A 23,069-nucleotide genomic window follows, 5' to 3' on the forward strand; every position below is an offset into this window, starting at 1 on the left:
CTCTTTTTAATGCCGGTATTACCTTTTTGAAAAATTTATATATTCAGGGTGAAAGATTTGAAAAAAAAACAACATATTTTTACATAAAAAATCAGGAAAAACACAATTTTTGGTAAACCAATTCTTCCGGTTCAGGAGCTCGATCTTATACATAAAAAAAGAACCCATATACCAAATTTGGTTGATGTCGGACTTTTCGTTTAAAAGATATCGTGCTATTAGTCACATATGTATAATCACCATTTTGAATGCCCGCCTTTTTTGTAAAAGGCAAAATCTGAGATGGCCACGTATCTAAATTTGATCGTTTATATGTGTAGTATATGTGGTCCAAATTATATGCTTCTACCATTAGATGCACGGTAATTTTTATAATATTTGCACGAATCTGCTGCACATAGGTACATGTGAAGATAAGTTATGCATTGATTACATGGTAATTAACATAACTAAAAAGTTCAAAATATTTCCTAAAAAATATTTTTACGCTCTTTTTAATGCCGGTATTACCTTTTTGAAAAATTTATATATTCAGGGTGAAAGATTTGAAAAAAAAACAACATATTTTTACATAAAAAATCAGGAAAAACACAATTTTTGGTAAACCAATTCTTCCGGTTCAGGAGCTCGATCTTATACATAAAAAAAGAACCCATATACCAAATTTGGTTGATGTCGGACTTTTCGTTTAAAAGATATCGTGCTATTAGTCACATATGTATAATCACCATTTTGAATGCCCGCCTTTTTTGTAAAAGGCAAAATCTGAGATGGCCACGTATCTAAATTTGATCGTTTATATGTGTAGTATATGTGGTCCAAATTATATGCTTCTACCATTAGATGCACGGTAATTTTTATAATATTTGCACGAATCTGCTGCACATAAGTACATGTGAAGATAAGTTATGCATTGATTACATGGTAATTAACATAACTAAAAAGTTCAAAATATTTCCTAAAAAATATTTTTACGCTCTTTTTAATGCCGGTATTACCTTTTTGAAAAATTTATATATTCAGGGTGAAAGATTTGAAAAAAAAAACAACATATTTTTACATAAAAAATCAGGAAAAACACAATTTTTGGTAAACCAATTCTTCCGGTTCAGGAGCTCGATCTTATACATAAAAAAAGAACCCATATACCAAATTTGGTTGATGTCGGACTTTTCGTTTAAAAGTTATCGTGCTATTAGTCACATATGTATCGTCGCCATTTTGAATGCCCGCCATTTTTGTAAAAGGCAAGATCTGAGATGGCCTCGTATCTAAATTTGAACCTGTATATGTGTAGTATACGTGGTCCAAATTATGTGGTTCTATCATTAAATGCACAATTCTTATAATATTTGCACGAATCTGTCGCACTATAATGAAGACATAAGTAAGAAAATAAATCAAATTAACAAATATCGTCCGTATACATTAAAATAGGAACTATCAAAACGCTCGTTTTTCTTTAAAAATAGTGTCTCTATAAAATAAAAAAATATATCGACAAATAATACTGGTCTTTCATATATTGCTCTCTATGGCCGGCCACTGAATTTTATCGACATCACTGGAATTGGCAACGAGGTGATTTTTCACGATATTTTGCAACACTGTCCTGGCTTCTTTTTCGTCCCCGAGTTGCGATGTCAAGGCAGTCACATTATACTCTAGGATGCTGACTTTGGACTGCAGCTGCTGTATGGCTTCGGGTATGGCTTTGTTCAGTTCGGACTTCGTAGCGTCACTGACATTCACTATAAAGGTAATGATAAGTTTAATAAAATTGGAATTATCGAAATGAGGTTGTAAAAGATAGAAATATATCTTTCGAGAGTGCTTAATTTTATTGCTGCTTTTTTTTTATCTCACAGTTTATTAATTTAAGAGTATTGGCTGTGAGTTTCGACGGTACCGCTCTCTCGCGATTTGAAACTTGTACTTTTCTGATAAAATTGGTGTATGTGAAATATACAAAACGAGAAAAATAGATATTTGTCTAGAAAAACACAAATTATGAACTGAAATATTAACCTGATTACTGAACGAATACACAGAATTAATAGTAAAAGTAATTATGTTTTTTTATTTTATTCATTATAATTTTAATATTTAATACATAAATTCGTGCGACTGGATGACTGCGTACGCAAGAGGCCATTGAGAAAAAGAAGAAGTTTATGTGAAATTGAGAGGTTACTTCTGTTTTTATTTTCTGTCAGTTTCGTCGGTAGCGCTCTCTCGCGGTTTGATAAAATTTTTCTGATAAAATTGTTCAAATTCAATGCACAAAACTGCCACTAACAGCGCTGGCGAAAACTGTCAAATTTCCTTTACTCATTGGCTCACAGCGAATAAAAGTTCAATAGAGATAACATAAACGTAGCTATTAGCAGTAAAACTTGTTAATACAATATACAGGGTGTCCCGAAAAGATTGGTCATAAATTACACCACACATTCTGGGGTCAAAAATAGTTCGATTGAACCTAACTTACCTTAGTACAAATGTGCTCATAATAAAAGTTACAGCCCTTTGAAGTTACAAAATGAAAATCGATTGTTTTCAATATATCGAAAACTATTAGAGATTTTTTATTGAAAATGGACATGTATCATTCTTATGGCAGGAAAATCTTAAAACAAAATTATAGTGAAATTTGTCCACCCCATAAAAAATTTATGGGGATTTTGTTCCCTTAAACCCCCCCCAAACTTTTGTGTACGTTCCAGTTAATTCATTATTGTGGTACCATTAGTTAAACACAACGTTTTTAAAACTTTTTTGCCTCCTAGTATTTTTTCGATAAGCCAGTTTTTATCGATATGCAAGTTTACGTAAAAATTTTATGGGGGTTTTGTTCCTTTAAACCCCCCAAATGTTTGTGTACGTTCCAATTAAACTATTATTGTGGTAACATTAGTTAAACACAGTGTTTTTAAGACTTTTGCCTCTTAGTCTTTTTTTATAAGTCACCTTTTATCGAAATGTAGCTTCTTTTTCAAAATATACCTAAAAATGTAAATTATAAATAAATTTTCAGATTATTAACAGGTCTCTATAACCGTACTTAACCATATACAAATATGTGGTGGATTCGACAAATATTCAAAATATCTCAATAAACACTGACTTATCCAAAAAGTACTAAGAGGCAAAAACGTTTTAAAAACAGTGTGTTTAACTAATGGTGCCACAATAATAATTCAATTGGCATGTACACAAAAGTTTGGGGGGGTTTAAGGGAACAAAACCCCATAAAATTTTTATGGGGTGCACAAAGTTCACTTTAATTTTTTTTAAGATGTTGCTGCCATAAAAATGCCACACGTCCATTTTAAATAAAAAATCTCAGAGTTTTCGATATATGAAAAAAAATCGATTTTAATTTTGAAACTTCAAAGGGCTGTAACTTTTTTTGTGTGCACTATTGTATATAGGTAAGTGAGGTTCAATCAATCTATTTTTGACCCCAGAATCTGTGGTATAATTTATGACCAATCTTTTCGGGACACCCTGTATAACACTGGAGTGATTCCCACAGACTGGATCAAGTCCATTTTTGTCGCAATACCTAAAAACACAATGCTAGAAAGTGCTCAGAATATCGATCAATTAGTATAATGACCCACAATCTTACGATTTTCCTTAGAATACTTCACAACAGAATTAGACACCAATACGAAGATCTCGAAGATACCCAATTTGGTTTTAGAAAATGCTATGGGATCTTTAGCCTTATGTGGGTGGTAGTTTCGAATAGGGACAAATTGTCCCCAAAAAGTTAAATCTGTAATCCTATGTCGTTTATTTTAATATTTTTTAGGTATGTAATATTCAATGGAGGGACAAAGCAGTCCATTACATTAGACGATGGGGTAGAAATTAAACACTGTGATGAATAGAAGTACCTGGGCATGAAGATAACTCAAAATGGAACACTCGATGCTGCAATAAAAGACAGAACCATACAGGGTAGAAAAGCCATATCCATGATGAACGGCATTCTGTGGAACCAAACAATATCTAAAGCGAACAAACAGCTCATATACGATACCATACTTAAAAGTGTAATCACATAATATGGCAGTGAAGTTTGGCCACTGAAACAAAGAACAGAGAAAATGTTACTAGTAACAGAAATGGACTTCTGGAGAATAGCAGCAGGCAAATCAAGAAGAGATCGGATACCAAATGAGAGAATATGAGAAATGATGGGAGTCACACATACAATAATTGATGACATAAAAACAAAACAAATAATATGGTACGACCATGTACAGGATTTGATCCCTATACAGATTTTGACGTGGACACCTCAAGAGAGAAGAAAAAGATAAAGGCTGAGAAGCTGGAGGGAAAGAATTAAAAAAGAAATAGAGAAAAAAATGGCGGTTAGGAGTCGGAAGGCGTCGAAGAACGCTGTAAACCGATAGAGGTAGTAATATTCAATTTAAACCTACTGCTTGATGATGAGGATATATAGCGAGTACTTAAAAGTTCACTGAAGATGGACTGTTAAGTCCGAAAACGTTGGTTTTGAACAAAATCAACAATTATTATAACCAATTTGGATTTTTGATTTAATTTTATTAAAATATATGCCAATTGCAACAGAATTTTTCACTTCATTGTAAAGTTTTTTAACTAATATCCTATAACTTTTTTATAATTAAAATTCCAACGACATATATATTTCTATCTCGTACAATCAATGATTCGTCTACTGGTTGGACACAAAAGAATAAAACCATGTCAAAAATAACGTTTTATTAAGTATCATTATTGTAGCATAAAAAAATATTAATGAGATCTACTAAAAACCACACGCACACACTAAATACATTTTTATAAGAATTTGCACTTATTTCATCACTTGAAAAAGCATGTCACAATAATTGACATAGCCGTTTGTATAAACATAAATATAAGTTGTTCTCCTCTTTAATTATTAAATAAAAATAAAAAAACATTAGAAAAATATGATTAACTATTTATATGGGAAATAAGCCACAATTAAATTGAAAAAAATAATTTTATTAACGTTTCGACGCCCAAATCGGGTGTCGTTGTCAAAATACAAAATACTACTAATTAAACAAAAATGTTGTTGCTAAGTAAAATATTCTTCTAATAATTTATTTAATCTGACTCAATTATATTGGCAATGCAGACATAGACAATTCAGAGTAGAAGACTTTAAAATGATATTGCCAATATTTATGAGTTGCATTCCTGGGACGACTTTTCTGAAAGATAGTTCACTCGATTACATGAAATCAACCCCAACTAATAAATTATTAACAAATCAAAAATAAAATTATTTTTTCCAATTTAATTGTGGCTTATTTACCATATAAATAGTTAATCATAAAAATGCCACAAGGAAATAGCTTCAGAACATTAGAAAAATACCTCTATATTCCAGAAAAAAAGTTTTTTTTATAGGTAACGGCGATTATGAACCTTCTTCTTTAAGTGCCACCTCCCCGTCGGAGGTCGGCAATCGTCATAGCTATTCTGACTTTGGAGACGGCTGCTCTGAAAAGTTCATTTGATGTACTGACCATTCTCTCAGGTTGTGAAGTCACGATATTTTGCGTCTTCCTATGCTCCTTTTTCCTTGAATCTTTCCCTGCATAATCAATTGGAGCAAGTTGTAACTCTCTCCACGTGTAATATGTCCGAGATATTCCAATTTTCTGGTTTTGATTGTATTTACCACTGTATTTGCCACGCTCTCTTTTTTTTTGGAGATATTTGTAACTAAGACGAGAGCCGTTTCTTTTGTTCTGTTTTGAAAAGAAATACTGTAGCTCCCGTTTACTTGCTTTGTAAACACGTAACGTAAATTTATTAGTAAGATACCTGAATTCGTGATTGTGTAAACACGAGAAAAAGTTAAAAGGTATATTTAACATGGCATTTAAAATTTAAATCAAACCATTTACATATTATACCTACATACTTATATTCACGTATAAATAACTGCAAATTCTTTTAATACTTTTAAAAATACAAATTTGACTGTTAATACAGAATGTTTTTTAATAATAAATGTTCATGCATATTGCATTAGAATGCCAAAATCACGAATGTGCAAATTAAAAAATTTCGCACTAATAGTTTAGCAGACGAAGTACTTAACCTTGAAAGATATTGATGTCAAAGTAAGCTTACATGAAGCCTTATCGCCTTCGTGTGTATGTATCACCACAGTTAATTTTACTTTACTTCTAACATATTAATTTTTAACAGTATTTTAAAACATTCTGTAGTAAATAACATTATAGTCAATAAATATAGCACCGACATTTACTATCACAGGATTGGTTCGTATACAGAGTGAATAAATACACATTTATTAACGGTCAGAGTTTATTTATGCACCCTGTATTTAAGACATGCCACCGTAAAGCATAGTTATTTTAATTTTTACCCCACTTTATGATACAACGTGTTGGGTACTTCTTATTTTATTGCACTGCGGTATTTACCACCCGAAAGAAGTGTAGAAATAATTTCGAATGAGTTTAATCGAAAGTTCGATATAATTATTTCTACTTAAGTTAAAACTACTAGAGTAGCCGATATGTCTGAGTTAGTGATGATTTTTATATTACGCCGTGATCAGTGACTGTGATTTTTCAATAACGGTGATTTTAAACGGTGACCGTGATCACCGTTCTTTTAAGTACAGTAACAGCTAGTCACAGTAATCGTAAACTAAACAAAACGATCGCGATTACTTTGTATTAGGTCGTGTTATAGAAAATATACTGCTGATATTAAATATGTTTAACTAACGTAACTAATTAGATGGTTGGACTTATAATTGGTGGGCTGAAAAGTTCGTAGGCAAACGCAGAAAAAAAATTTTTTTTAATAAAAAAATAGGGCGATACAACTATTATAGCGGTCATACAACTTTTCAATACCATTTTTATAATACAATTATTTGTCTTTAGCCTCGAAATAAGCCTCAGTTTCGGCGATTACCTGTTCATTGATGCTAAATTTCTTTCCAGCGAGCATTCTCTTGAGGTCAGCGAACAGGTGATAGTCGCTGGGATTCATATCTGGTGAATACGGTGGCTGCGGAAACAATTCATGAAATCTTGATATCTTTTTCATTGATTTGTGACAGGGTGCGTTGTCTTGATGAAATAGCACTTTCTTTTTCTTAAAATGGGGCCGATTTTTCGCGATTTCGTTCTTTAAACGATCCAATAATGCAATGTAATAGTTCCGGTTAATGGCTTTCCATTTTCAAGATAATCGATGAATATTATACCACGCGCATCGCAAAATACTGATGCCATAACCTTGCCAGTCGACTGTTGCGTCTTTCCACGCTTTGGAGTCGGTTCATCAGGTGCAGTCCACTCGGCACTGTCGTGTAGACTCCGGTGTGAAATGATCGAGCCATGTTTCATCCATTGTAATATATCGACGCAAAAATTCGGTTTTATTACGATTGAAGAGCTTCAAATACTTCTCAAAATCATCAATTCGTTGTTGTTTTTTATCGATTGTGAGCTCTCGCGGCACCAACTTTGCACAGAACTTTCGCATACCCCAATATTCATGCACAGTATATCCAACAAGTGCCTTTGATATCTTTAGAGTCTCAGCTATCTCGAACAACTTCCCTTTACGGTCATCCAAAATAATTTTGTGGACTTTTTTATGTTTTCGTCGGTTATATTAAAAGGTCATTTTAATAAAACAAAACCAAACACATTTTTTAGAATTTTATTTATTAGAGCTTATTTGGTCCAAGGTACAAATCAGTACTGTACCTTGAACCACGTAGTCCTGTACGTTGAACCACCCGTAAACCTTTAAAAATACAGGGTAAGGCAGATAACTGACCTATTAGAAATATCTCGAGAACTAAAGGCAACAGAATCATGAAAATTGGAATACAGGGGTTTTGAAGGATGATCTATTAAATGAAAATATTTTCATCTCTTTGCAACTTCCGGTTATACCGGAAGTTGCTTATAACTTCGTTTTTTTAAATGGGACACCCTGTATATTTTTAGATTCTCTTCGATGTCTTCTTTCTTAAAATATGAGGTTTTGTAATCTTATACAGGGTATTTTAAAAGATAATTACGCTTTTTTATTAATTTCGTAGCAAAATTAACACCCTGTAGAATTGTAGTAGTTTGACATCTAAAACTCTACTTACGTTCAAATGATTTTTAATATACTCTACTATTGTGGAGAATCATTGGTATAGCTAAATTTTTAATTTTAGTATACAGGGTTGGTCGAAACTCGGAATGAGTATTTTCTGAGTTTTCTTAAATGGAGCTTAAAATACAATACTTAATTTACGATACCTGTTAACACAACAATTAGAAAATAAAATTTTCTATCCTATAAATAGTTACTTTTCACGAAATAAAACACGATATTTTTACGATAGCCGCACACGACTTCTAATCACGTTCAAAACTACCCACAGAAAGACGACGATTGTAGAAGAAATTTAGATAAGAAACATTGACAGTTCGCGAGCAAAATAAAAGAAAAATGGGGTGGCCCAAGGTACAAGCCTCTCCCCTATTTTTTTCGCCAAAAAGCAATGCTTTATTAAGACACGAAATTCCTTTTTATCCATTGTTTAAACTAAGACAAGTTGCTTCACTCAAAATATGTGGCTGTATCTCATAAACTAATAGTTCGACAGCTGTCAAATTTATATACGCATCTTTTGAAGGTTAGGGCTGACTAAAAATCATATGGATTTAATACCAGTAGTACCATCTATGTGTCAGCCTACGAACTTTTCATCCCACCTGTTAGTATAAACTTAAGGTTTATTACCTTATTTAAAAAAAATTTTTTGTAAAATTAAAGAAAAACTCGATTTGCTTTGACAATTGATGTCTTATGTCAACTGTCATTTGCCATTGACATCATTTCACTGGCAACGTAAATATAATATGTGTATAGATACGTTTTGCCAAGAAACATCCTCAGACAATACGGCTACCCTAAGTGTTGCGTTTTCCGCAACTGTTTCGCGACGAACGAGCCGCAGCACCAGGTAGACGCCCTCTGGTGGGGTCTGTACTGGTGCGGATGGGCCAAAGGTGGATTCGGAATAGGCGAATTAAACGAGGATCGGTTCAGATCCAGGCTGGATCTGTGCGATTGCGAACGTGCTAACTTGTCATGCATTTGTACGTTACCACCTGTCAAGAGTTCCACTGCTCGTGTCAAAGAATACCAGCACATAGGGAATAAAAGAAGAGCTTACTGTTAGGACGAGGAAGACATAAATGGGTAAGAAATAAGTAAGAATGGTTGACATACTGCATAATTATTTTCTATATTTAGCTTTAACCTTTCTTTTAAGTTTTTAACCTACTAGGCAGAATGAATAAAGCATTGGACAAACGGTAAACAAAATTTTAAATCAAAAACTGCATAAGAAAGTCCTAAAATTAGTCCTCCCACTACCAGAGAAAAAACCCAGTAGGGATAAAAGAAAGAAATAACTCCAGCTTTCAGAACAAACAACAATTTAAGCAGATACATTAAAAACAATAAGAACCAAAAGAAAAAACAAATACACCACTCTATAAGACATAATATGCTAAATAACTTGTTTATATTTCAAAAGCCATTACGATTTTTGTCAACCAGTCTTAACTTATAAACAAAAAGTTCAATAGTATAGAATAACATTTAAAACTTGATTCAAATTTAGCTCTTACTTCTTTCTAAGCAAGAACTAAATACATATCAAGTAAAAGGATATACAAGCATAATATACAAAAATAAAGAAAACTCAAGTTTTGAAAATAATATCCCTTGAAGAAGATGGAAATTATATACAAGAATATTCAAATTGTTAATGCTATGTATGTCTTTTGCTTTTGGGCCGATGTCATAAATGATGCGTTTTTGACAGTAATATATTCAAATTTTGTTGTTTGTTTGTGACTGTGACTGCAAAATGAACAAACCTGTGTGAGCAATCATTTTCTAAGCGTATTTTAACTGTAAAAATACTACTTAATGATGGATTGAATTTGAATTATGTAAACTTGCCAGAGTCGGTTTGCAGAAGAAAAAAATCCTTTTTCATAAGGCAATGCACAGTGTCAAATGAGCATTTTAACAATGGCTAAAATCCGTGAATTAAAGTTCGAATTGTTGGAGCATCCACCGTATTCATCAGATTTGGCCCCTAGCGACTTCTATTTGTTTCAAATTAATCTGTGAAAGCACATTTTGTAGCCCTTTCACATTCTCACTTCAAAAATGGAATTTATAAACTGGAATCTTATTGGAACAATTGTATTGATGTTTAGGGGTGTATTTCAAACCATAAAATTGTATTTTTCTTATCGAACCGCAAAATTGAACAACCTAGTGGCCTAGTATTTGTCGTTTCTCAAAGCGTTTTTGTAATAACAGGGTTCAGCCGGGCTTTTCTACACGGTTCTTTATGTTAATATAGTCAAAAAAAATTTACAATATATAGCCAAACAATTTAAATATCCTGTTTTTATACCATTTCCACTAGGAAAAGTTATCTGGACGTAGAAAAGTGTTACCCTACGAGGATTGTCTTTTTAGTTTTGCATATAGCCATAAAGACAAAAAATATATAAACTTAAAATACTTTGTTGTTTTCAAAATATATCCCACCAAGACCGATACACTTTCGCATACGTCCAAACCAATTGATAAACCAGTTATTCCAGTCTTCAGTTGACACCTACAAAATCGCTGCTTTAAAGGCATTGATGGCTTCTTCTGGCGACTGGAATCACCGCCCACGCATTGAATTCTTGATTTTTGGGAACGTGAAGAAGTCGTTGAGACTTAGGTCGGGGCTATACGGTGGATGGTTTAACAATTCGATGTTTTGAAGCTCCAAAAACTCTATTGTCTTTTGAGCACTTGCATTGTTCCGATGTAGGATGATTCGCCGTTGTGTGTTGCGTTGTCGGAGTTTCGTGATAACTTCTGGTAAACAAACGGTTATATACCACTCAGAAGTAACCGTTCTTAGATCTTCTAAAGTAATTGTTGCCACATGACCAGATTTTGACATAAAAGTTGCGACCATTTTTTTTGACACATTTCGAGAACGGATCACTTTTGTTGGTTTTTGCTCATAGTGAAACACCCAAACAGCGGATTGGCGTTTATTTTCCGATTCCTAGGAGTAAATCAAAGATTCATCGCCATTAACAATACTATAAACGTTTTTTGACCTTCCTTTGTTGAATCGTTCCAATGTTTTTCGATATCATTTGACGCGAACTGCTTTTTGCTCTTCTGTGAGTAAATGAGTGATCCAACGGGAAACCAACTTCGTAACACCCAGTTCTTTATGTAGGATCTTTTGGATCGAGGTCTTTGAAACGCCCAAAGATGCCTCTATCTCCCGGTGTGTTACACGGTTGCTGTGTGAATGCTGTTTTGGGTGGACCTGTCCTGGATTCGTCGCTGAGATTGGACCGAACATGTTGAAATTCGCAATACTAGCGGGAAATAGTTGACTGGTGTGATGCTTCATTCCCAAACACATAAACCATTTCTGCGAGATATTGCTTTTGGGATAATCCTCTCCGAAAACTTTAAAAAAGAATTAGGTATTGCTCGAAAATGTTCTCAGTTAAGATCCACTTTTGGTCCAACTTGCTAATTTCAAAAAGTCACTGTATCTACAAAACTTGTTGTATCGCAATGGAACTCTGCGATATAATGAAATACGGCGATACCGTGTAATTTCCAGGGGCAACTTCGAATTACATGAAAATTTGAATTTAGGTTCTACATACCCTCCGCTTCAAAGTTGAAATTGTGCCGTTTGTTGCTTTTACTTGGGGGGTGACAGTCACCCCTTCTCGGGGGGTGAAAAACATACGTTCAAAATAAGACCAGAAATGGATAAATTTACCAATTTTAAGTTACTTTTGTTCCATAGAGTTTTTATGTAAGTCAATACTTTTTGAGTTATTTGCGATAGAAAATGTTTATTTTTCGACAAAAAAACTACGATTCAGACGGTTTTTCGCAAATAACTCAAAAAGTAAATATTTTATCGAAAACATGTCCTTAGCAAAAGTGTAGCCTATAATAAACCGAAAAAAGTGGTGTATCAGTAAAGTCTATCAATCAAGTAAAAACAAAGTGTAGTTCATGAAAAATACGTTCTTATTCGTCTAATTCCAAATTGAATATTTCAAGGTGCAATGAACGAAAAATTAAGAAATTTTCGGGAAAAACTCATTCAAATCTTTTTAAAGTGTTTATAAAAAGCTTTATTTTAATTGTTTATAAAAGTTTCTAGCATTAAAAATAAGCGAGCTACGCTCAAAATAAAGTTGGCCCTCTTTTTTTTGGTAAAAAAATGTTGTTTAGCTCCTCAAATGAAATTAATCGCTACCACTTTACAAACAATTTACTTACTTATCTATTTTTTATATTATCTGTGTCAGTCTCACTGGTTTAAAGTGCTTATTTTTAAAAGGTTATAGTTGAAAATCTTGAACGGGTCACTAATCACGAGTGTATGCAAATTTTGAACAGCCATATCTTAACCAATTTTTGTTCTACGGAAAAAAATGAAACTAGCATATTTATAATAGCGAAACCTACATTTTTACTGTTTAATATTTTTCTTATCACTAATACTTTATAAGTTATTTTCAAAAAAGGGAATTTTTCAAAAATTTTAGAAAAATTTTTTTTACTATAAAACCAAATTTTTTCAAAAATAAGCACTTCAAACCAATCAAACTTACTGATTATATAAACAATACACATACAGTTAAAATAAATGGTAAAGTGGTCATGATTAATTTTATTTAGGGTGCTAAATGAAGGGAGGTTTTCACGATTCTTTTTTACCAAAAAAATGGGCCAACTTTTTTTTCAGTGTAACTCGTTTAATTTTGATGCTAGAAACTTCTGTAAAAAACAAATATAAAGCTTTTATTAGATACTTTAAAAATGTTAATAAGCTTTTCCCGAAAAGTGCTTAATTTTTCGGTGATTTCGCATAGAATTATTCGATTTGGAATTAGACGAATAAGAACGTATTTTTCAGGAGCTACAACTTTGCTTTTACTCAATTTATAGACTTTACTGATACGCCATTTTTCATTTTTTTTTTATAAGCTATACTTTTGATAAGAATATTTTTTTGGATAAAATATTTACTTTTTGAGTTATTTGCGAAAAACCGTCTAAAAACGTAGTTTCGTTGTCGAACAATCAACATTGTCAATCGCGAATAACTCGAAAAGTATTGACTTACGTAAAAACTTTATAGAAGGAAAGTTGCTTATAAGCTGTCAATTTATCCATTTCCGGTATTATCTTGAGCGTATGTTTTTTCACCCCTTAGAAGGGGTGACTGTCACCCCCCAAGTAAAAGCAACCAACGGCACAAATTCAACTTTGAAGTGGAGGGTAAGTAGAACCTAAATTCAAATTTTCATGCAATTCGGAGTTGCCCCTGAAAATTACATTCCAAAACGGTCATTTATTGGGCTATTATGTCAAGAAAATATTGATGTTACATTTGCGCTGGAAGGTTTTACTGGTGGCGCCCTCTAAGCGGCTATATGCAAAACTAAAAAGAATCCTCGTAAATTGTTCGAGCACTTTAAAATTCCCATTCTCACCTACCTGAATTAACAGTGCTTCTGGGTTTCATGATGGAACAATAGGCTTCGATGACATCCAAGATGAAACCGTCCTCCTTGTAGCTCATCGGCCTGCGGCTGGTATACCTGGAGTACGGTCCGTTGGGGGAAGTACCCAAAGCGAGGTAGGGTCGCAACGGCGGGGTGGGGCGCAGACAAATGGCCGACCATCCACGGCCTGCTGCGTTTACGCTGGCGATGCTATGATTGGAAGCTGAAAGAGTGGGAGTTATGGAACGGACGCTGCCTTGGCGCTGGTGGTTACTCGTCAGGTTTGGGTTTCCGCCTGATATTAGTGGCGTCATCTATTGACAAAAGACAAAAATTTGTTGGTTCGGACAATACTACATTACAATATGATAATTTTTTCAAAGCTACTGACACTGACCTCACGTATATTCTACAGGGTGTTTCAAAAAGGTATGTCATAAATTAAATCACGCATTCCGGGGACAAAAATAAATTGATTGAATCCAACTTACCTTATTACAAAAGTGTAACAAAAAAAGTTACAGCCCTTTGAAGTTACAAAATGAAAATCGATTTTTTTTCATATATCGAAATCTCTTAGAGATTTTTCATTGAAAATGGACATGTGGCGTTCTTATGACAGCAACATCTTAAAAAAAATTAAAGTCAAATTTGTGCACCCCATAAAAATTTTATGGGAGTTTTGCTCCCTTAAACCCCCCAAACTTTTGTGTACGTTCCAATTAAATTATTATTGTGGCACCATTAGTTAAACACAATGTTTTTCAAACTTTTTTGCCTCTTAGTACTTTTTCGATAAGCCAGTGTTTATCGAGATATTTTGAATATTTGTCGAATCCACCACATATTTGTATAATATGGTTAAGTACCTATGATATACCTGTTAATAATCTGAAAATTTATTTATAATTTACATTTTTAGGTACATATATGTATTTTGAAGAAGATGCCACATCTCGATAAAAGGTGACTTATCAAAAATATACTAAGAGGCAAAAAAGTTTTAAAAACACTGTGTTTACCTAATGGTACCACAATAATAGCTTAATTGGAAAGTACACGAACATTTGGGGGGTTTAAAGGAACAAAACCCCCATAGAATTTTTATGTAAACATATTAAAAAAGAAGCCGCATCTCGATAAAAATTGGCTTATCGAAAAAATACTAAGAGGCAAAAAAGTTTTAAAAACGTTGTCTTTAACTAATGGTACCACAATAATGAATTCATTGGAACGTACACAAAAGTTTGGGGGGGGGTTTAAGGGAGCAAAACCCCCATAAAATCTTTATGGGGTACACAAATTTCACTTTAATTTTTTTTTAAGATGTTGCTGATATAAGAATGCCATATGTCAATTTTTAATGAAAAATCTCTAAGAGATTTCGATATATATGAAAAAAAAAAATCGATTTTTATTTTGTAACTTCAAAGGGCTGTAACTTTTTTGTGTACACTTTTGTACTAAGGTAAGTTGGATTCAATCAATTTATTTTTGTCCCCGAAATGCGTGACATACCTTTTTGAAACACTCTGTATAATTCTATAATTTGACGTATTCGATAAATGAAATGTGTTCCGCAAAAGACTAAAATTTATCAATTAAAAAAATAATTAATAAAATCTGCAGTTTTATTGAATTTCTGTATTCACTACTATTTCAAGAGTAGGCTGGGAATCTCTCCTCTGTTTGGAGCATTTTTTCCACGTCAACAGTTATATTTCTGGAGTATTATTCGATTTTTTTTGTGTTTGTTTAAATTAAAAATGCACTTTCAGAAAAATGCTTATTTCACAATAAAACACTGAAAAACGTTTGTTTTTCTATACTTCCACAAAATTTATTACAACTATGTTATTACTACAGCTGTTTCGGCAAAGTGCCTTTCTCAAGTGATATATTTTACAATGTGTTTGCCTTTTTAAGTCTTTAACTGAAGAGGTTGAGGAGTGGGGAGCTGTATGTCTCGAGTTGGTCATTCAGAATTATATCTGTATTTTTCAATTTATTAATTTCCATTGATTCTAAAAGTGATAGCTTAAGGCCTTTATTTTGAATATGTAGAATTTGAAACTCTTCATTGAAAGAATGATTATGATCTAGAAGGTGAAGTGCGTATGTAGAAGTGTCTGTTTTTCTATTGTTGAAAGCCCTTTTGTGTTCTGCTATCCGTTTGTCAAAAGTTCTGCCAGTTTGACCGATGTAAGTTTTCGGACAATCACCACAAGTTAGTTTGTACACACCACTCTGTAGTTGCTTTCTCTTTCGGCTTTTATTGTTTTTAATATGTTTGCTTAAGTTGTTGTTAGTTCTGAAAGCTGGTGTTATTCCTTTCTTTTTTATGTATCTGGCTATTTTTGTTGTTATTTGCATTAAAATGCTTATTTGCATTAAAATTTGTATTAAAATGCTTATTGCAAACAAAAATGGAATTCCATGATGATTTTACGTGCATTAATACTTCTTCTTCTTCTATTTGTGCCTATTCATTTCGAATATTGGCGATCATTCTGGGTACAATTATTTTATTAACTAATGCTTTAAATAGATTAGTCGTTGTTGTGGAGAACCATCTTCTCAGGTTCTTTAATCATGATATTCTTCTTCTTCATATTATACCTCGCATACTAAGGCTATTCTTTGCCTTGAAGGATAATTTTCAGTAATCTGTATTTAGTGCCGTTTCTCATTATGTGTCCGCGATATTCTAACTTTCTCTTCTTAATTGTAAACATCACTTCTCTTTCTTTCCCCATTCTTCGTAGTACGGTCTCGTTGGTTATCTTGCCCATCCATGATATCCTTAGGATTCGCCTATATATCCACATTTGAAGGCTTCAAGTTTTTTCTCCATCGCTTCAGTGAATGTCCAGGATTCAACTCCGTAGTACAATGTTGAGAAGATATAACATCGTAGGAGCCTTACTTTTATCTCCAGATTAAGGTTGTGGCTTTTAAAGAGTTTCAAAACATATGTTATTGAATGCACTCATAGTCTTCTCTTTTCTACACATTATTTCTTGTGAGTGATCCCATTGTTTGTTTACTATTGTTCCAAGATACGTAATATACTGTTTTACTCGGTCCACTGGTGTATTCTTGATAAGCAGTTGGACGTCTTTAATTTTACATTACAATTTTGCATTAATACAAGAATTTTTTTATGCTATTGCTTGGTAAACTGAATAAAATCAAACAGTATGTCAGTTCGAATATTAAAAAAAATGGCATGTTAAAAAGCAAGTCGGTTGATTACAATGAGAAGTGATCAATTAATCGCATGAATGAAGTTAAGATGAGGTGTCATACAGGCAAGGGCCAAAAACACACAAGCCATTGGTTAGATTATTAGATAGCTTTTTAAATAAATCACAAAACCACAAAAATAAACAAACCGGCCAGAATCATGCCCTTGCCTGTATTTTTCGGTCGGGTACTGATGTAAATCCCCTTAACCACGCTTGCTGGTATCTTCGCTTTCAACCACCAATGAGCGTACAGCCCGGACTTGAACATAGGACAATCGTCGCCTTCTTCGCTCTTCTCCGTATCATCTTTTTGGCAATCTTCTAGCAAACTCCCCATCGACTGAGATTTGACCGGTCCGATCACACTTGGCCTTGAAGGTACCACGTACAGTTTCGATTGCATTCTGGTAGATGACGTCATGCTATCACGCGACTTTGTGATGACGTTTTCGTTGATACAATCTTGTCCTGAAGTACGCGGGGTAGAGCCGAACGGGGAAGTACACGGACACTCTGACTCGAAATCTCTAGCAACTAACTCACTCAACGATATGGCGTCTTGTTTGTCACTGTATTTGTCAAAAAGATTAGCCATGTCTATACTACAACGAATCTGAGCAGAATCAGAGGTTTCGTTCACGTTAGCCGAATCCGGTGAATTCAACGTACAGCTTCCAGCCATCCCGCTATCTGAAGATCTCGGACTGTGGCAGTACTCCAAGCAACACCTGCACAAAGACTGCCTGGAAGTACTGGGGTACTCGTGAAACTCTTTGGGCGTTATCTGTAAACTGCTACGCCGTTTAGGCTTATCGGAATTAATACTGTGTTTGCGGAATCCTACGTTCTCTAAATTTAAGCTCATGCTTTGCTGTACCACCTTAACGTCTTCTTTAACAAACATACTAGGAGGTTTGAGTATCAAACTCTCTTCGCTTCCTCCAAACTTCGAAGAACAATCTTCGTAATTATACAAGAGTTCAGCTAGCATGTTGTCGGGAAGAGGCATAGTATTAACAGGTAATTCTAAGCTACTGGAATGAGTCGTGGTGCTGCTAGCGGAAGTTTTCGGGGAAGACTGAGTTGCGCACGCCATATTGTTATCACAACTTGACCACGTTGGTATGTATATTGTCGTTAAACTAGTTTGGTTGAACTTGTTTCCCACTAACTTCGTTGGGCAGCTTTGGCGTGTAGTTGGTACGTAATTTTGAGGAACCGGTAGATTTAGGTTAGCTCCTGTTAGCTCTAAACTATCGTTAAGCTTCGCTATGTTTTCGCAAGCCATGTACGCCTTGGGCTCAGGCAGAGCTGCACTAGTTTCCGATTCTTCGGACCACTGCTTTTGCAGGTGAATGCTGGCTTTGGACACTAATAAACTAGGGACTTTTATTTTTGGGGGTTCCCCATAATCGAGCATACTTTCATATTTGGTTTCTTCCCTTCCAGATCCTGTTTGTGGATTGTAGTATCTTACATACCCGAACGGATTACTAGAACTACTGGAACTAGTGCCAGAAACTACTTTCCTATCACTAACTGTGGAACTATCACTATCTGAATCACTCTCGCAATGGATAACACTGTCCCGACAGTGAATATCCTTTGTGTAAATACTGATTTCGGTTCTGTGGTGCCTTATTTTAACTAAATTCAAGTTTCTTTTATTCAAATACTCCGAATATAAAAGATTCTTCAGAAGTTTTCTTGTTATTAACTTCTGTTTGATGAGTTTTTGGAAATGTTTCGTTAGGGCAGCGAATGGGGCTGCCGATGGGTAGTGACTAGGGGGATACGTTACAGGGCGATGGCCGCTAGGCGACTTATACTTTATCACTGACGCACGGTTGCAGTAACCCCTCTGATCTAGACGCTGAAATACGAGAGACAACTCACTTAAATTCTTCTTAAAAAAGTAAAATGCATGTAAAAATAATAGAATTTTGTAATAAAGGCCGTAAATGGATATAAATTCAAAAACACAGGCATATTTCTCAGTGACCAACTTCATATAATCGATTCATTTCTGAAAATTATTTTCTAGACATTCTTTAATCGTTTTAAACTTTATTTGATAGTGAGAGAGAGAATAGAAGGCCTAGGAAAACTTATTGTCGAAGGTAACATTAGCGGAAAATTACCAGGAAGGTTCACTACTTGCTGGATGGATCAAATAAGAGAAATTATCAGCTATGATCTACACGAAGCTTTTCTAGCAGCCCAAGGCAGAGAAGGATGGAGATACGAGCGATCGAGGCATGAGGTTACTATTTTCCGTTTTAAACGTTAGAATCAGTATGGTTGTATATTGCAAGCGGGTTTGCTATTCTGTGAATTATCATAAATAAATCCTCCTTTAGTATTCCACAACAGTTAACAGCGATAATCCTCTACAACTACCTGCCTAATACTACCTTTCACGGCCTTTGTCGTGAAGGGCGGCGACGTTGTCAGAAAATTCTCATTTAATTCGCATGGGGCTATCCTTGTACACTGAAAAGCATGTTTGAAATACGCTATGGACTCTTCAGGAGTCAACAGACAAAAAGAAGACAGGGAGAGGGAGATTTGGTATGCCAATAGCAGTAGTAAAATATTAAATCCATCAAATGGGAAATTATCATTAATTACTTCTATTAATTTCTTCTTAGGCGTATACTGCCCATTTTTAGACATATTCTTCTCCCAAATTCTTCCATCGATCTCTATCCTGAGCGACATACCTCCAATTTGTTCCGGCTATTTTTTGACGTCATCTACTGGTCGATCCTCTTGGTCCATCGAAAGGTCTCAAATGTTCTATTGTGGCGTTCTAACGTTGGTCATTTTGTCTAATAGTGCAGCCTGCGAAGCTCTATTTGAGTTTGACAATTTTTGTTGTCATATCCTCGACTTTAATTTTTGAACTTACCCAGTCGTTCTTCTTTCTGACAGTCTCTCTCTATCTCTCTCTCTCTCTCTCTCAGTACCAAATAAAGTGTAGATATAAATATTTAAGTAATTCTCTTGATAACGTACATTGACACAGAAACAAGCACTGTAAGTACATATTAAAGAAAATTTAGAAAGTAATTCATGATTTTTATCATGTATAGTCCGTACAATATAGATACCGTTGCACGTCATTATCTACGTCAGAGATCTAATTTAACATTGTTGCCCAATTACAAAAAATTCTTGAATTCATTTTAAATCAAATATATCACATAATTATTGCGAAGTGGATTATACAACAAAACAAATTAATATTCAATGTAAGTAAATAAAAACATTAGAAATAGAAAACAAGAATTAAGTAATAATCTTACGTTAAAGTAAATAATACAAACAATAAATATAATAAAACAATTACTTATAGTAAAGAATAAAAACAAATCTGAAGTGCTAATTGTCAATACCGCAACTAATCCGAACAAGTGTGCTTTATAAAAACGCTTTATATTCCACTTATACAAATTAAATAAAACAAGTTAGGGTATGTTTCTTTAAATTTACATTAATAAAATCTTCCAATATTATTTCTTCCTATATAATAATAATAATAATATAATAAACCGACTTTTATTTCCAAAAAATAATAAGTATAACAAAAATGTATATTCTCTAAAGTAGAGGGCGAAGTTTATTTTTGCTGTGTTCTAAGACACAACAAAAATATTCTTCCACTTAACCCCAGTGTAATAGTAGTCTTATGGTTCTAACAAAACAGTAGTAAAGAATATAATATTGAACAGTAAGATAGTAAAAAATGCACCTCACAAGGAAGACGGACCCACTTACTTTTTTATTACTATGAGAAAGAGAAAAAAAATCACGGCACCTTAATTTTGAATGTTTAGGAGACGGCGTTTAAACAAGAATTTAAATTTTGGTATGTTACATGTTTTTAATGTAGACGGAATCTTATTATATAAACTGATGATTTGATAACTATAAGAGCGTCGATAAAGCTCACTTGAAAAAGGAGGAATAGTCAACAATCCCCTATTTCTTATATTTATATTGTGAACATCAGAGCGATATTTTATTTTTCGATGTAGGTAAGATGGTTTTTTATTTACAATTACTTTATGACAAAGAGTGAGAAAATGATGTTTTCTTCTATTCTCCATATTTAGCCATTTAGTTTCTTTTAATTTATGCGATACTCTTTGTCGCCTTCTTATACCAAAAATTAAACGAAGACACGAATTTTGAACTTTTTGGATCTTATTTTTATATAATATGTATATATGTAATAAAATATGTCTAGTGGCTGTAATTCCAGTGTACTCATCTAAACGATTCTAAAAAGGAACACACCTACGACTTAAATATTTCGTGCTGGTATCATGTGACGTCACGTGCTATGACGCGGATAACGTGCAACGGTATCTAAATTGTACGGACTGTATGGGAAAAAATCATCAAGTAATGTTTCCGCTTATCTGTCAAAAATATTATTACAAAATTCCCTTTTAATGCAGCTTTTCGCTTAAAAAAAGCAATGGCAATAATACACAAATTTAAAACTTACGTGTGGAGGTGGCTGTGGAACGAACTGTGCTTGGGACGGAGATACTTTCTGACTAACGGTGGAAACGGTGGACGACCTAGGCATCTGCTTCCTCAATAATTCCACCCAGTGGTCCGCGTCTTCTTTATTCTGGCACACCACCAGCCTCCTGTCGATCATGGGGGCGCTGATTTCGAAGGCGTTTTTGTGCTGGTCGTTGTCTTCCAGTCTCGTGACGGACAAACCAGAAAGGAACAATTTACCCTGAAAATTCAAAACAATAGTAATGATTTTTAAAATTAGAAGTCCCAGCTCCGAAATGCAAAATACAACAAGCGATTGAAAAACATCACAAGCGATTGAAAATACCATAAGCGATTAAAAATATCACTAGCGATTTAAAAATATCACTAGCGATTTAAAAATACCACTAGCGATTGAAAATAACCACAAGTGATTGAAAAATATCACTAGCGATTTAAAAATACCACTAGTGATTTAAAAATACCACAATATGTTATAAAATGTTACAAGCGGGTGAAGAATACAAGAAGCGGTTTAAATATACTCTTCCTGTTTGAAGCATTTTACTAAAAATGAAAGGACGTCACTAGCATTTGAAAAAAAAGATGCCACTGCTGAAAAATATTACTAGTAGTTGAACAAGTGATGGTAGTTATTAAAAATCTTTACTGTTACTTAAACAGTACTACTAGTGGATAAAAAACTGATATTATCGGTTGAAAAGTATTACAAACTAAAAAATTTAATGATGTTCGTCAACTACTCAAACAGTTATCCTAATAGCATAAACTTTTTGCTGCCACTCCAGCTATGTAATATTGTTGTTCTACTCAGAAATTAGTAAAAAGTATATACACAAAACTAATTCTGTTTAAATTAAATTATAAAATACTATTATAATATTAGTGATGTAACGAATGTCATTTTTTGAACATTCGCGAATACGAATGCGAATATCTGCTACCGACATTCGCGAATGCGGATGCGAATGCGAATATTCAGTTTTTCTTTAATTTGTTTCTATTTTTGTAATGTTTCCTAAATTTATAATGAAAAGTTAATTGATATCTAGTGTAAATCAATCTGAATCTAAAGCTTTATTACATAATACCAAATAATAAAAAAAGGTGAAGGGATAATGTGATTATACAAGGTTAAGTTTTATCTATCTATTGCCCTTCATTTGTCCAAAGTTGAACGTAGGCCTCCTCCTTATTTTTCCACTCTTCTCGATTCAGTGCTAATGCTGTCTATATGGTCCCTGCGCATCTTTTTAGGTCATCCGACCATCTCGTATGTGGTCTGCCCCTTCCTCTCTTGTAGCCCCAAGGTCTCCAGTGAGTTAACGCTTCATTCGATCTTCCGTCTCTTTGTCTACTGTTGTGTCCTGCATATTTCCATTTGAGAGTAGCTGCATGTTTGAGGTTAAGTTACCTTTTAAAAAAGATGAGAAGTGAATAGATTTTGATTTTATTAACCTAATAGTATTTTAAAATTATTTTTTTTCTGGTTTTCATATTCGCAAAACATTCGCAAAAATTTCGCGAATACGGATGCGAATGCGAATATGCAAAAACATGCGAATATTCGCGAATGCGAATATTCGCGAATGCGAATACGAATATTCGT

General features: G+C 33.8%; 1 protein-coding gene across 2 annotated transcripts in view; it reads right to left on the bottom strand.

The window, feature by feature from the left end:
• Positions 1–13,808: 13,808 nt before the first annotated feature.
• LOC114341642 (uncharacterized) overlaps positions 13,809–23,069 on the bottom strand; it is a 49,539-nt gene continuing 40,278 nt past the window's right edge. For both annotated transcript variants that reach the window (XM_028292453.2, XM_028292459.2), the window contains exons 8-10: positions 21,438–21,680; positions 17,090–18,794; positions 13,809–13,987 (exon numbers count right to left, since the gene is read on the bottom strand). In XM_028292453.2, coding sequence (XP_028148254.1) covers positions 13,944–13,987; positions 17,090–18,794; positions 21,438–21,680 — 1,992 coding nt within the window. In that variant the 3' untranslated portion in view covers positions 13,809–13,943. The remainder of the gene's footprint in view (positions 13,988–17,089; positions 18,795–21,437; positions 21,681–23,069) is intronic.

Source organism: Diabrotica virgifera, chromosome 8 (genome assembly GCF_917563875.1).
Source record: "Diabrotica virgifera virgifera chromosome 8, PGI_DIABVI_V3a".
In the NCBI taxonomy this organism is placed as follows: domain Eukaryota; kingdom Metazoa; phylum Arthropoda; class Insecta; order Coleoptera; family Chrysomelidae; genus Diabrotica; species Diabrotica virgifera.